This window comes from Balaenoptera ricei, chromosome 5 (assembly GCF_028023285.1).
Source record: "Balaenoptera ricei isolate mBalRic1 chromosome 5, mBalRic1.hap2, whole genome shotgun sequence".
NCBI lineage: Eukaryota > Metazoa > Chordata > Mammalia > Artiodactyla > Balaenopteridae > Balaenoptera > Balaenoptera ricei.
This window is the reverse complement of record NC_082643.1, coordinates 77,922,026-77,937,412: the sequence shown is the minus strand read 5'-3', so window position 1 is coordinate 77,937,412 and position 15,387 is coordinate 77,922,026. Positions and strand designations below refer to the sequence as shown.

The 15,387-nt window shown below is 35.0% G+C and overlaps 1 protein-coding gene across 16 annotated transcripts in view; it reads left to right on the top strand.

The window, feature by feature from the left end:
* The window catches only part of N4BP2 (NEDD4 binding protein 2), a 108,267-nt gene that overhangs the window by 41,279 nt on the left and 51,601 nt on the right, over positions 1-15,387 (top strand). For 14 of the 16 annotated variants that reach the window (XM_059923147.1, XM_059923139.1, XM_059923148.1 and 11 more), the window contains 6 exons: positions 76-164; positions 4,801-4,877; positions 9,290-9,442; positions 10,990-13,367; positions 13,993-14,078; positions 14,595-14,640. In XM_059923147.1, coding sequence (XP_059779130.1) covers positions 76-164; positions 4,801-4,877; positions 9,290-9,442; positions 10,990-13,367; positions 13,993-14,078; positions 14,595-14,640 — 2,829 coding nt within the window. Of the gene's footprint in view, positions 1-75; positions 165-4,800; positions 4,878-9,289; positions 9,443-10,989; positions 13,368-13,992; positions 14,083-14,594; positions 14,641-15,387 lie in introns of all 16 variants that reach the window. The other 2 variants (XM_059923142.1, XM_059923153.1) reach the window with 2 other exon arrangements.

Here is a 15,387-nt window from a genome sequence, read left to right as displayed (position 1 = left end):
CAGATTTTTAAAATATCAAGATAATCCTTAATATTGTTACTAAAAGTGATTTCTCATTTTCTGTTTGTATTTCAGCAAAAGAAGCATTTGAAAAGAAGGTATCTCCTATAATAATAGATAATACAAATCTACAGGCATGGGAAATGAAGCCATATGTTGCTTTGGTTTGTACCATGAATTGTCATAAGTCTAATAGTGGGTTTGAAATTATTGGGGGATGTTAATTATACAAGTGAATCTCAAGCAAACAGTCCTTGGACTGTATGTAACTGAGCTTTCTCTGGTCTTTAGCAAAATGAGAAAAATAGGAATAGTTTTTCCATAAAACTAAATTTATTCAATTTTCAAATTTTGAGATTCAGTTTTTAAATTCTGAGATTGTTTTTGTTTTTTGATGTCTTTTATGAAAAGATAGTGGTATTAAATTATAATTTTATGTTTGTGTGTATTTATATGTATGTATGTGTGTGTATACACACACACACAACCATTTTCTTATTGCTTTTACTTGGCAGAATCAAAATTTGCTGATTCTTTCTTAGTCCCCAAATTCTTTTGAAATTTTGCTACTCTGAGAAATTCAGAATTCTGTACACTCAGCTATTTTCAGTTCTCCAAATTTGCTGGATTCCTTTTTTGTCCAGTTTTGATGTCAGCTTTTTCAGGAAGTTAGCTGTCATTCACTTACTAAAAAGCTGAATTGGGCACTCTTTCTGCTTTCCTGGCACCCTGGCTTACTTCTGTCATAGTATTAAGCACACTGTTTTTATCAGTAGGCCATGGGTTGGCTAACTTTTTTCTAGAAAGCACCAGATAGTAAATATTTTAGGTTTTGCAGGCCACAGTTTCTGTTGCATATTCTCTTTTAACAACCTTTTAAAGATAAGCACACACACACACACACACACAAAAAACTATTCTTAGCTCCTAGGCTGTACAAATACTGGCTGATGGGCTGAATTTGGCTCTAAGCCATCTATTTTTCTTGAGGGTAAGCCTATCATTTTTTTCATCATTGAATCTCCAGAGTATAGCACTATGCTTGGCATATAATTAATATATATTCATTGAGTAAATTGATGAGTGAAGCTTTTGTGAGTATGGGTATTGTTTGTTTTATTCCCCCAAGATTAGCATGTCTGGCACATTGAAGCTCAGTATGTTTCTTTAGTTAGTGAATATTGTACTTGCTGATTTATGTCCTTAACACATCCAACTTATACCCCCATTGCTGTGCCCAGTGCACTTGTACTGTTTTGAAGTACAAGGTGTGATTCTTTACTTTTCTGAAGAAAATTGTGTCCTTTGAACAAGTGAGATTTTACTTCTGTGCAGGGCAGTAGAGGGAACAAAGACTTGATTTTAGTGCATTGGGAGCTGAAATTCAGTTTGCTTTCTGGCCTTAGGAGTTCCTAGTTTCTAGACTAATACATTCACGACTGGGACCTGCTTCCCCCTTAACCTTACTTGACTCCTCTGTAGGTTTTTCTTAGCTTCCTGCTCTCATCTTAGAAAGTTCTTTATTTTCCAATGAAAATAGGAAAAAAACCACTTTATTTTCCCATGTAGAAAACAAAGAAGTCCTTGAATTATGTGTTTCTGATTTTCGTTTAGGCTTCAGCCTTCTATAATGTTTTCTTTCCCCTTTTTTATTATATAATAATTGAAAATATGAAGCTATTTTTCCAGTATTGATTCCTTGACTCTTCCCAACTCTACTTAGAAGTATAAAGGACTCCTGCTTATCATAGATGCCAAATGCTTTTGTCTTCATAAAGAAGTAGATGTAGGAATTACTGTAGAGAAGAGGATCACTTTTTGCTTCTTTTGGTAGTAAGATAATGAAAGCTGTAGGGGAGCGTGGAATAGAGTAGAGAGAACAGTCTATTACCATCTTGACTGTCGTTTACAAAAGTAGCTAAAGTAGTAAGAGATAAATAGGGAGCAGTCAAGTATGCTTAGTGGCAATTGGCAAAACGTGTGTGTGTGTGTGTGTGTGTGTGTGTGTGTGTGTATATGTATATATATGGCAAAGCAATATTGTTCCTTGTGGGCTATCATAGAGGTTGACCTAAGTCAGAATCCTCTTAAGCAATGTAACATATTATTAAGGTTTGCCTATTGATATGGGAGTTGAAAAAGTCTTTAAATTCATAGTCTCTCTTTTTCTCTTTGTGTATGCGTGCATTTAAAATTAATTTGATCCTAACAGCTGTATGATACCCCTTTAGGTAATTAGAGACCTGGGCTATTGCCAGGCCTTGAATCATTTGTATGAAATTTGGTGCTGAGGTGAGGAGATGGAAGTGAGTAAGCTCATTACAGGGTGTTATGTCACTACCTACCTTGGTGTCTGGGTTGATTTTTGGACTTTTCTGTCAGAATGACAGAAAATAACAATGACCACTCTTGGCATCTTGTCATAAAGCTGAGAGGATCAATAGTGGGAGGTGAGGTCAGAGATGTAATGGTGGTTGGGGAGATGGTAGGGCAGATTATGTAAGGGCTCATACATAGATCACTGTGAGGACTTTGGATTTTACCTTGTGTGACATGGAAGATACATTAGTCTGCTCAGGCTGCCATAAAAAAATGCCGTAGACTGGGTAGCTTAAACAAGAGGAAATTAATTTTCTCCCAGTTCTGGAGGCTAGACGTCCCAGATCAAGGTCCAGCAGGGTCAGTTTCTGGTGAGAGTTCTCTTCCTCCCTTGCAGGTTGCCATTTTCTTGCTGTGTTCTCACATGGTGGAGAGAGCAAGTTCTCCGGTGTCTCTTCTTATGAGGGCACTAATCTCAACAGATTAGGGCCCTAACCTTTTGACTTCATTTAACCCTAATTACTTCTATAAAGGTCCTATCTCCAAACACAGTCACATGGTGGGATGGCGGTTTCCACATATGGGATTTGAGGGGACACAATCATTCAGTTCATAACAGGGTTTTGAGCAGAGTAGTGACATGATCTGACTATTAAAAGGATCACTGTAGTGCAGCATTGAGAATAGACTTAGGAGTGGGAAAGAATGGAAACAGGGAGACTAGTTAGAGGGCTGTAGTGGTAAATAAAGTAAAAGATCACATGGTTCAGACCAACATGGTAGCAGTAAAGGTGATAGTGAGTAGAGATTAGATTCTGGGTATATTTTTAAAGTAGAGCCAACTGAATTTCTTGTTGTATTGATGTGGATATGAAAGAAAGAGAGGCATTAAGTATGACATCAAGGTTGGTTTTTGGCTTGTGTAACTGGAGGTTGTCATCAGTTGAGATGGAGAGGGTTCAATTCAGGTAGAATAGTTTTGTTGGGTTTTTTTGTCACACTGCACAGCATGCGGGATCTTAGTTCCCTGACTAGGGATCGAACCGCAGAGTCTTAACCACTGGACTGCCAGGGAAGTCCCCAGGTAGAATGGTTTTGTGGTGGGTGTGAGGTAAAGAATTTCAGAAGTTTAGGTTTGACTGTGTTAAGTTTGTTGAATAGGTAATTGGATCTGTGGGTTTGGAGTTCAGGAGCGAATTCTGGGCTAACAATATATATTTGAGAGTCATTACCTAATGCATGATATTTAAAGCCAAGGAATGGCATGATAATTTCTGAGGAAGTGAGTGTGGATCAAGAGTAGAAGACCAAGGACTAAGTCTGGGCCATTCCATTGTGAGAAGAGGTCTGGGTGAAAGGGAAGGACTAACAAAAAAAACTGAGAACACCCACCCAGTTGGAGGAGTAGGAAAAGCAATAGTAATGAAAAAAGTGTAAGAAGAGAGTGATGAACTGTGACAAATGCTGCTGAGAGGCAAGAGAGTGAGAATTAACTGTAGCATTTTTCAATGTGGAAGTAATTCATGGTTTCCATGCCCAGTTTCAATGGAGGAGCCAGTTGGAGTGGGTTTGAGAGGCTAGAAGGGGAGGAATTGGAGACAGAATATAGTTATTATTTGAGACGTTTTCCTGCAATGGGAGTAGGAAAGTGGGGAGATAGCTGTCAGGGGATGAGGGGTTAGAGAGTAAGGTGGGAGAAATAACTGAATGTGATGAGATTGATTCAGCAGGGAGAGAAAAATTAATCATGCCTCAGAGGGGAGAGTTGCTGAACTCAGTTACCCTTGAGATAGAGAAGATGGATCTAGTGCACAAGTATAGTGCTTGGCTTTTAGATTACAGCCATATTAGAGTTTTGAAAAATAGAATGAGCTGTCATTTAAAATGGTTTTAAACTTACAAGAGTCATGCATGTATATGATAGGTATTCAAACCATAAAAAAGAATGTCTAAAGTCCTATCCCCTTGAGGTAGATGCTTTTCATAGTATTTTTGAGAATCTTTCCAGAAGTTTCTATACATATACAGATGTGTGACTAATCCTTTTTTATTCAAGTGAAAATTCTGTATCTTACTTTCTTAACAATTTATATTAAGAACATTTTCTCATTAACACATATAGTATTTTTAAAACCATTGTATATATTTTCACTGTATGGCTGTATCTTCATTTCTTTAGCCAGTTCCATGTTAATAGACACTAAGTTGTTTGTATTCTTTTGCTGTTACAAATAATGGCGAACTGGCTATCCTGCTGTATGTATACTTCTGCACTCTGACGTAAGTTTTTATCAATAGCATAAATTTCGGGAAGTTCATTGCTGGATCAAAGAGACTGTGCATTTTACCAGGTGACACACTCATCAGGATTAGGTCATCTTTTAGGTTCTTTCAGTTTTAACATGCTGTGAATTTGGAAACAACGAATTAAATTTCATGGAAGTAATTATTTTAAAATGCATTTGTCTTTTTTGTGTGTAGTCTCAAAAACATAAATATAAAGTCCTTTTCCGGGAACCGGATACATGGTGGAAATTCAAACCAAAGGAACTTGCAAGGTAAAACTTGGAGTTTATCTAACATGTTTTTAATTTCATGAGAGTGATAGAAAGTCCATCTAGATTTTTTTCCCCTTGTAAATAATGAACGAAACAAAATGTATTAGATTGTGGCTTTGCCCCTTAAGAATTGATAACAAATTTTGTATTGCCTATAGGCTTTCTTTTTTCAGTTTGTGAAGAATTTGTCTTTTTGTTCCTAAATTGTTAATTAACAGTCAGAAAAATTCCAATTGTCTTATATAGTCAGTACTTTATTACTTATTAATAATATAATGTCAATATCTGAAACTAGAAGAGATTCTAGGATTTGGCAAACCTGAACCGTGTGCTACTGGCAGGAACAAATTGTTGTAGCTGCCTAGTGACTCACAATGCTGGAAGGAAGTGAGGAGGTATAAATGGAAAAGGTAGCAAATGTTCAGCTGTCCAGGTTTTTCACTACCCACTCTGCTTTCCCCCCAAGGTTATACTTTTTTCTTTGATTGTTTGACTTGGATAAAAATGTTACCTCAGGACATGGACATACAATGTATTTTGTTTTGTGCTCTGTATTCCCTTAGAGATAGCCCTAAATTAATTTTGGTCAGGGTATTTTCTTCATGGTAATTTAAACTAGAGAAAGCCCACTCACAGCAACGAAGACCCAACGCAGCCAAAAAATAAATAAAATAAATAAATAAATAAATAAAACAAAAAACTTTTTATTAAAACTCTTATAGTATTCCCTTACCATTTATATCTCTGCTGCATCTGTACTTTTCAATCCTAATGTATTTATGTGTATCTTCTTTTTTTTTCTTGATTATTCTTAGCAGAGATCAGATTTTTTTTTTTAAATAAATTTATTTATTTATTTGTTTTTATTTTTGGCTGTGTTGGGTCTTCGTTGCTGTGCGCGGGCTTTATCTAGTTGCGGCAAGTGGGGGCTACTCTTCGTTGTGGTGCGCAGACTTCTCATTGTTGTGGTTTCTCTTGTTGCAGAGCATGGGCTCTAGGCGCACGGGCTTCAGTAGTTGTGGCATGAGGGCTCAATAGTTGTGGCTCGCGGGCTCTAGAGCACAGGCTCAGTAGTTGTGGCGCATGGGCTTAGCTGCTCCGCGGCATGTGGGATCTTCCCGGACCAGGGCTCGAACCCGTGTCCCCTGCATTGGCAGGCGGATTCTTAACCGCTGTGCCACCAGGGAAGCCTGAGATCAGATTTTTTATTAGCCTTTTCAAATAGACATCTTTCTGCTTTGTTGATCTATTATAAGTTTGTTTTATGTTTCATTCATTTCTGCTTCTTTTATTCTACTTTCTTTGCTTTAAAAAAAAATCTATTTTGCTTTGTTTATTCTTTTTTTTTTTTTTTGGCTGCATTGGGTCTTCGTTGCGATGCGCGGGCTTCTCATTGCAGTGGCTTCTCTTGTTGGGGAGCACAGGCTCTAGGCGCATGGGCTTCAGTAGTTGTGGAATGTGGGCTCAGTAGTTGTGGCTCTTGGGCTCTAGAGCACAGGCTCAGTCGTTGTAGTGCACGGGCTTAGTTGCTCCACGGCATGTGGGATCTTCCTGGACCAGGGCTTGAACCTGTGTCCCTTGCATTGGCAGGTGGATTCTTAACCACTGAGCCACCAGGGAAGCCCTAGGTCATTTTCTCTTATGAGCATTTAATGCTATAAATTTCCCTAAGTATCATGTTAGATGCTCCTAGAATTTTAATATATAATATCTTCTTTTTATCATTTATTTTCTAGTTTTCATTACTGTTACTTTAATTCTTTCACCCTTGGGTTGTTAAGAACTATGTTTTAAATTTTTGAACAGATGGTTTTAAAATTTATCTTTTCAAAAAAATTGGTTTTCAACTTTACTGCAGTAGGTAAGATTGTGCAGTTTGTATGATACTAATTCTCTGATATTTTTAAAGATGTGTTTTACTAGTTCATTGTCAATTTTTTATAAATGTTCATATTTGCTTGATAAGAATGTATAACAGTTATAGTATATTAATATATCATTAAATCATGCTTATTCTTTTGCTCGCATCTGTAGCTTTACTTTTCAGAAAATTTTGCTTGATGGATTAATGTTTAAGAGAGGGATGAGAAAATGTACTATGGGAGAGGTGTTGATATCTCCCTCTATTATGTTGATTATGTCAGTTTTTCCTTATAATTCTGACCATTTTCGCTTTAAATATACTGAGGATATTTTTTGAAGTGCATATAAGCTTAAGATTTTTATATCACTCTAATTGAACCTTTTATCCTTGTCTAGTAATTTTCTTTTATTAATATTAATTTTTGTTATAAAATCAAATTTGTCTAATATAGATAGAACTATACCAGTTCTTTTAGTTAGTATTTGAGTGTTATTTCTTTTTCTATACTTTTCCTTTCAACCTTTCAGTATCTTTGTGTTTAGGTGTATCTCTATAACCAGTATGGCTGGATTTGAAAAAATTCACTCTATCTTTGGCTTTTAATTGATAAGCTTAGTTCTTTTACAGTTATTTTGGGTATTCATATAATTGGTCTTGTTTCTTGCTGTCTCTCTCTGTACTTTTTATTTATCTAACCTTTTCTGTGATTGTTTTTTCTCCTATCACAGAAAATTATATATTTGTTTTTTTCCTCCTGTCTTGCCTTCTTTGGATTTTTTTAATTGAATGCAAATTTTCTTATTCGTTTTTTTCCTTCTCTACTAATGTGGAGATTATATACACTTTTTAAACTCTTTTAGTGGTTACATTAAATGTTTTATCATGCAGACTTTAAAATTAAACCATTTTCCTAGCTTTCCTCTTCACAAATACAAGGACTTTCAAACATGTTAACTCTGATACTTACCTCCCTTCCAACTTACATGCTATGATCGTCCGGAATGTACAGATGGTGTTTGTTTTCACTCGTGTAGTTATTTGTGCTTTGTGTAGTGCTTTGTGCTTAATTTTCCTTTCATTATAGGTCTTTCATCTGAGAATTTCCTTCTGCCTGACATTCATCTTTTAGGATTTTCTTTACATTGTAGGCCAGTTTCATGTCAACCACTTTCTTTTTTTTTTTTTTCTTAAATCTGAAAATCCTTTTATTGTCCTCATTCTTATAAGATACTTTTGCTGAGTGTATATATTCTAGATTGACAGTTTCTATTATTGATGAGGACATTTGTCTTCTGACTTCCATTATGATTGTTGTCAGGTGTAATTCTAATAGTTGGTTTCTTTGTAGATGATTAGTTTTTTAAAATTTCTAGTTGCTTTTAATATCATCTCTATCTTTGGTGAATGACAATATCAGTACTGTGTTTCTAGTTGTAGATTTCTTATTTATCTTGCTTAAGATTTTTTGGATTTGTGAGATTAGGAGATTGATGTCTTTCATCAGTTCTGGAACATTCTCAGCCATTTTTCTTTAAATTGCTTCTGTCCCACGTACTCTCTTTTCTGTTTCTGGGACTTGGATTAGATGTATTCTAGACCTTTTTGCTCTGTCCTCTATGTCTATGTCTCTTAACCTCTCTTTCATATTTTCTATCTCTTTGCTTCTCTGTCGTCTGAAACCAGATAAGACTGAGGTATTTAAATATGAAAGCCAGATTTCCCCAGGTGGCAAATGCTAATATTAGCCCCGGGATCCAGACACTAAATGTTGGATCCAGCCTGAGATAGGAGAGTTTCAACTGGATGTTTTCATTAAGACAAGACCCTTGAAGGACTAAAGCATACCATCTTGCCTCCTGGCAGATGCAAATTCAGATGCTGTATGAATGAAAGCACCCCCAGTTTAAGGCCTAAGGATTCCCATATATTAGATTCAACTAAGTGTGAGCTCATAAACAAAAACAAAGGAATAAGCTACCATGAATGAAAGCACAAATATAACGAACTTCATATTTGGACATCCAGAGACTTCAAATACTAGGAATTTTTTTCTTTACTTGAACTTAAAATGTGTTAAAGTGTGTGTCTGCTTTAATTCGTATGGGATCCAGTTTTATTGTAATAGGAGTGTCCTTTGGCACATCTAGTCTGCTGTACTGGCATAACTGGAAGCCTCTGTAGTGGAATTTTTTTAGTCACTAGTTAATAATTAATCAATTGAAATGATGGTCATATTCGTCTGAGATTTTTTTGGCAGAGCTTGAGAATAACTTCTTTTAAAGTTATTAAGATCTGCTGGTTTTTTCCAAGTTGATGAAGGATGTTTGGAAAAGATTGTATGGCATGATTAAGAAAATGGTAATTTAGGACATTCTGAATAAAATGAAACTTAGAATCAAATAGTTTATATTGTGTCATAATAAACCAGTTTTGATATTTTTATGTATTAGAAATGTATCATTGTTTCTCTTAACATTATATGAGCCGATTTTTTAAAAACTTAATTACCAATGTTCCTGCTACCCTTTTTTTCCCCTGGAATTTTTAGGCGTAATATTCATGGGATAAGCAAAGAAAAAATAACAAGAATGTTGGAACACTATCAACGTTTTGTTTCAGTGCCCATAATCATGAGTTCTTCAGTTCCAGAGAAAATGGAACGTATCGAGTTGTGTGCATATTCTTGTGACAGAAGTACTAGGTAGGTTAAAGTCTCTATGTACAAAAATTCAATTTAAAAATTTAATTTAAAAAAATCTGATAGTTTAGGAACTTCTAAAATCACTGCCAAATAACTTTAAAAATAAGGTAGGCATTTGTTGTTTGTAGGGTTTAGGTATAGTCTTACCTGGAGCAGGATATATATGGTTAGCAAGAGAAGTAAAAGTTTATGTGGGTGATGACATATGTGGGGGTTTCATTGTCTTCTGGTTTATGTAGGTCCATGTTTACACTATGAATACTCCTGCCTTCTTTATTTAACTTGCTGCTATTCCAGTATTTATCTGTTACCTTATCTATCCTCTATTGTTATTTTGTATATAGTCACATTACTTCTTAATTTTCTTAGGTATTAATAAAAATATTCCTTCAGGCTAGTATCGTAAAAATGTATTATGCATGGTATACTTTTACTAAGTAATAACAAGTCATAGCCTTTTGAAAGTTTGCAATTCAGGATAGTACTGATTATGTTAAAAACATTTAGGATACATAAACAATTGAATAAATAAGTGAGTAAAGAAGAGTCTTAAATATAACTAGAGGTCTGAATTGCTCACATTTTTTGATGATTAGGGATGAGAGACCCTTTTAAAAAGGAGTTGGGAAAAGAAAATTCACAAATGCTCTTTTATTGAGGAGCAGTATTGCAAAGTAGTTAAGAATATGGGCTCCCTAACTGTATTTCCTGGCTTCAAATCCCAAAGCTTTGTAATCTTTGACAAATTATAAAATCTCTCTATACTTCGGCTCCTCATTTGCAAAATAGCAATAATAACACTTTGCTTATAAGGATCTCATAAGGATTATGAATTAATACTTGTGAAGGACTTATAATAGCATCTGATATATAGAAAACTGAATGTTAGGTGTGATTTCACTTAGGAAGGCTTCATGGGAGAGTTGGGACTTTGAGAACTCCTGCAATAAAGAAAGAAAGGAAGATGAGTTGTTAAATAAGGAAAATGCACTGAAGTTCAACGTATAGTGATTCGGCAAAAGTGCTCTGAGTCTGAAATTAACATCGAGGATGGTTTTAAAAAATTTAACAAGTGACATCTCAAATGAGAGCTGTCCTCCCTTTCTCTCATTTCACTTAATTGTGCAGATCATGTTGGTTGACTCTTTGAGACTTTGTAAATCAATCTTAAGCATTTTCCTCTGCAGCAAATGACAGGCGGTATAGAGGCAGACCTAGTTTCACATATATTAAGCTTAAATAGGTTGGAAAGGAGCTAGGGAGGTGTCCTCTTCTGGGAACAAATTTAGAACCTTAACTTTAATATTTAATGCATAATAAACACCTTAACTGAAAATCTCATGTTAATTATTCAGTTTGAAAAAATTTGAGTGCTTCTTGTATGCCAAGCGTTGTGCTAGGTGTTGGGATTACAATAAAGCGATGTGTTCATAGTGTATTAGGGAAGGATCAAGTGTCTTGTCTTTCAGTTGAATGATTCTTTAAATCATAATATTAATGGCAACATTAAGAGATTTCCTTATAATACTTAAAAACAAATCTTACAGCCCAAGAGACAATGAAGATATTGCCTCTGAAAAAGAAGAAAATGTTTTATCCTCATCTCTGAAGCATCCAGAGTTAATTGAAGAGAAGAAACATGGTGTGACCAAAGAAAATTTGTTACCTGAGAACGTTACATATCTCCCTAATGCAGATTTAAACAACGGAAGAAAAGAAATAAGTGGTATGAATCCTAACAATCAGAATGCTTTCATTCAGGAAGCTCCAGACATTTATTTTTCTGATTCTGAAAGCAAAGAACGAGCAACAGACAAAAGTGAAAAAGAAGAACCAGTAGAAATGGCTCCTGAAAAAGAGTGTAGTAAAACCAATGCAGATAGTTTTGTAGAGAGAATATCACCAAGTATTTGCTATGGTGGAAATAATCAAGAAGACTGGGGTCTTTCAAATACTGTACCACTTCAAAATGAAAAATCTTCATCTAGTGAAATGCTGGAAGAAAGAGCAGGAGTAAAGAAAAAAGCCTTTGGAAAACAAAAAAGCAAATCAACTTCGGAAAAGTTCCCAAGACAAGAGCTGTCTTTTGTTGGTGACTGGCCAGTTGATAAGTCTATCGGTCAGAGGACAAAAAGGAACCGAAAAACTGAAAAAGCTATATCTATACAAAGTGACAAAAAGTATAATTGCCCTCAGTCACATAAAGTATTAGACAGTAGTTTATCTGTGAGTGTAGATTGTATCCAGCCACGAGGATCTCCACATGAAAACATAGAGGATGACAGCAAGTCACAGTGTGATGATGCCTCAGAATCTTTCAATAGCTGTAAATATGGTACTTATAAAAATACTGAAGAAGACTCATTCAACATTGTGGGTGACTGGCCTTCATCTGATTCTTTAGCTCAGAGAGAACACAGATCAAGAATGCCAAAGGCTGGCTTAAATGAACCCAACCTAGAATTTGGAACTAACAACAGTATGAATGAAATGTCCTTATATACAGCACGTGAGGCCTGTTGGGGCACAAGCCCTGAAGAACTAAAAACGTTGGGTAGTTCTACTCGAGGAAGTTCTGAAATGCTGCCCAATGAAATGACCTGTGAGAATAAAACTTGTCCAAGTAAAAAGATTCATAGGCAACACACATTGTCTCTTACTTTTACCAATAGTGTGCCAACTGCTCCTGGAGGAGTGGGACCACAAACTTTAGCTGAATTTCAAGAAGAAAAGACTAAAGAAGTCCCTGGAATAGAAGTAGGCAAGTGTACTCAGACTGAACCACAGGATTTTGCTCTCTTATGGAAAATAGAAAAGAATAAAATTAGTGTTTCAGATTCTCTGAGAGTATTAACAGGAAGATTAGATGGATTTAAACCGAAAGCTTTCAATATTAACACAAAATTAGATGTTCAAGAAGCAATTCCATATAGGGTAATGTATGACAAAAGCACATATGTTGAAGAAAGTGAGCTTACCAGTGCTGATGAATCTGAAAATCTAAACATTCTTTGTAAACTATTTGGATCGTTTTCATTAGAAGCCCTAAAAGACCTATATGAGAGGTGTAACAAAGATATTATTTGGGCCACAAGCCTTTTATTGGATTCTGAAACTAAATTATGTGAGGATACTGAATTTGAGAATATAAAAAAGTCATATGATGAAGCACAAATTGGGCCATTTTCTCTGGGACTGAATTTGAAGGAAATTATTAGCCAAAGAGGAAGCTTAGAGGAGTCTAATTCTTCTGTGCCAGAATTTAGCCATGGAATTGGTATCAGTAACACTAATGTACAGTCTACCTGTAATTCAGAAAAGGAAAACTTAGAGCAGGCAGAAATAAGAGCTATAACTACTGAAAAACCTGGATTAATAACAGGTATATTTCCTAATGTAGATCTCAAGAATAATAATGAAGTACTTCCTAATAGTCAGGCAGAACTTTCAGGTTTATATAATGTTAAGCAGTTTTTTCCAGGCACTCTAAAAGCTACTACCACTAAAAATGTGAGTGAAATGGGGAAGAATCCAGAAGTCACTGAGATTGGAGACAGTATACATTCTTCTTTGAATTTGTCTGATATTTTAAATTCTGTATCGAGCACTTCGGATCTTGAATTACATGAAGAACTTTATTTTACTGACTCTTTTGACATAAATAAAAGTGAAAATCTTCCAAAGGATTATGTGAAATTTCCAAACACAGAAGAATTTATGAATGAAGATGAACAGGAAGTGGAAAAAATTCTAATGGCAGGGAGTGCTTTGTCAGCTGGAGTTACTGAAGAAGATAAGACTGAGACATTGAATCCCACGCCAGTGATGGCCAAATCGCTGACCATAGACTGTCTGGAATTGGCATTACCCCCTGAACTGGCTTTTCAGCTCAATGAGTTATTTGGCCCTGTTGGTATTGATTCAGGTAAGGAAAAAGTAAATTACTTATATGTGTATCTTTGTGTAAATAGAATATAGATAGAGAGTCTAGTTCAATTTTAAAATTATTTTATGTTAATAGAAGTGTAAAAGTAATTTGTGTTGCCTACCTTATTATTTTTGACACAGTGTGTTTGTAGAAGATTTTTAAGTATATAATTTGAAGAAATAGAGAGTATTTAGATAGACTTTGTATTCATCTTGTGCATATACTGGAAGTTTTCTCTGGTATTTACCTCATACTTATTTGCACAGACACATCTTTTTGAATCCTTTGGTGCTACTCCAGATACACTTAAGGCAAGATAATTCCTTAGAGTATGCCTACTGGAAAGTCTTGACTAATGGAAATGAATATATTAAATATATTTAGTCTAATGGACATGAATAACTTAAATATATGAAACATAATATAATTGTACCTGCCAAGAAGTGTGAAAACAATGACATATTACATAAAAATATTCCAAGAGATTTAGAACTAGAGACATAGGTTAGTAATTAAAAATACAAATTAGTTTTATGATACATAAGGTAGTTGAGTATGTTTTCTGCAAATGTATAATGAGTAATGATCATATTTTCTTTTCTTTTCTTCCCCCCCTCACAAGGGTCCCTAACAGTTGAGGATTGTGTGGTTCATATAGATCTGAATCTGGCTAAAGTGATTCATGAAAAATGGAAAGAATCTGTAATGGTTGGTAGGCTTCTTTTTAAAGAAAGCTCCTTTTGTGTACATTTTGTCACCTTTGCTCTTCAATAAAATCTGTTATATGAAAGATTCTATTGAATTTTGACTTTGAGAGAGAATTAATTTTACCAGTTAACAGGTTACTGATTTTTTTTTCTCCTTCCAGTATTTTAGGTTATTTCCAGACTGGCCAAATTATATAATTAATGACGGAGCTCAATATGATTGTTGATTTTTTTTTTTTTAGGGAAAAAAATCATAAATAGTTTTTTACTCCTTAAAGACTTGCAGTGCTGATTAAGTTTCATAAACAGTTTTTAAAAAATCACAGCATAAGAGCTCTATAAGTAGAAAAAATATAGAGATGGAATCAATTTATAATTATATTTATCTAGTTTTATTAGATTTAGCAAGAATGATTGATAGTTTTACAGGGAAAAATGATTAGTAGAGAAAAATAATATAAGCTTGTTTTCTAATGCACCCTCCTTTGCCAATCCCCTGTTCTGCCTCTGTGTTTAGGAGCGACAAAGACAAGAAGAGGTATCCTGTGGCAAATTAATGCAAGGTAAAACACATATTTTCACTTCTAATGTTCTTGTCTTGATGTTGAAACTTGGTGTGTGTGTATGAATTTTAACTCTTTTTTTTTTTTTTAAGTGTTTGTTTATTTGGCTGCGCCAGGTCTTAGTTGTGGCACGTGGGATCTTCGTTGCCACATGTGGGATCTTTGTTGAGGTGTGCGTGTTTAGTTGCGGCGTGAGGGGTCTTTTAGTTGTGGCATGCAGGATCTAGGTCCCTGACCAGGGATCGAACCTGGGCCCCCTGCACTGGGAGCAGGCCAGGGAAGTCCCTGAATCTTAACTCATTTTAAATATACTTCCACAAAATATGTTACCCAAGAATTTTGATTTGCAAATAAATGTTTGAACATTTAATATTGATACAAAAGAAAATAAAGCTTAAAGAAGAAAAAAGCCCCTATAATATCATTTAACTTTCAGTTAACACCTGAAAACTAACACAACATTATAAATCAACTATATTTCAATTAAAAAAAAAAAAACCCAGGAGTGCTGTGGAATACCCAAGGTGTTCTCTAATGCACATAGTCAGGGTGTTTCCTGTTTATGATTTTGCTCTGAATGAAGGGAAGCTGTTCTGGTTTGAGAGCAATAAAATATTCCTGTGTTTGAGAGCATATTGAAATATTACTTGGTTTTTCAAATTTTTTATTGATGTTAATATAGTTAGAGCACAAAAGTCAACCTGCTTTTTGATTACATCTGCCAAATTGAAAATAATTGATTCCAGA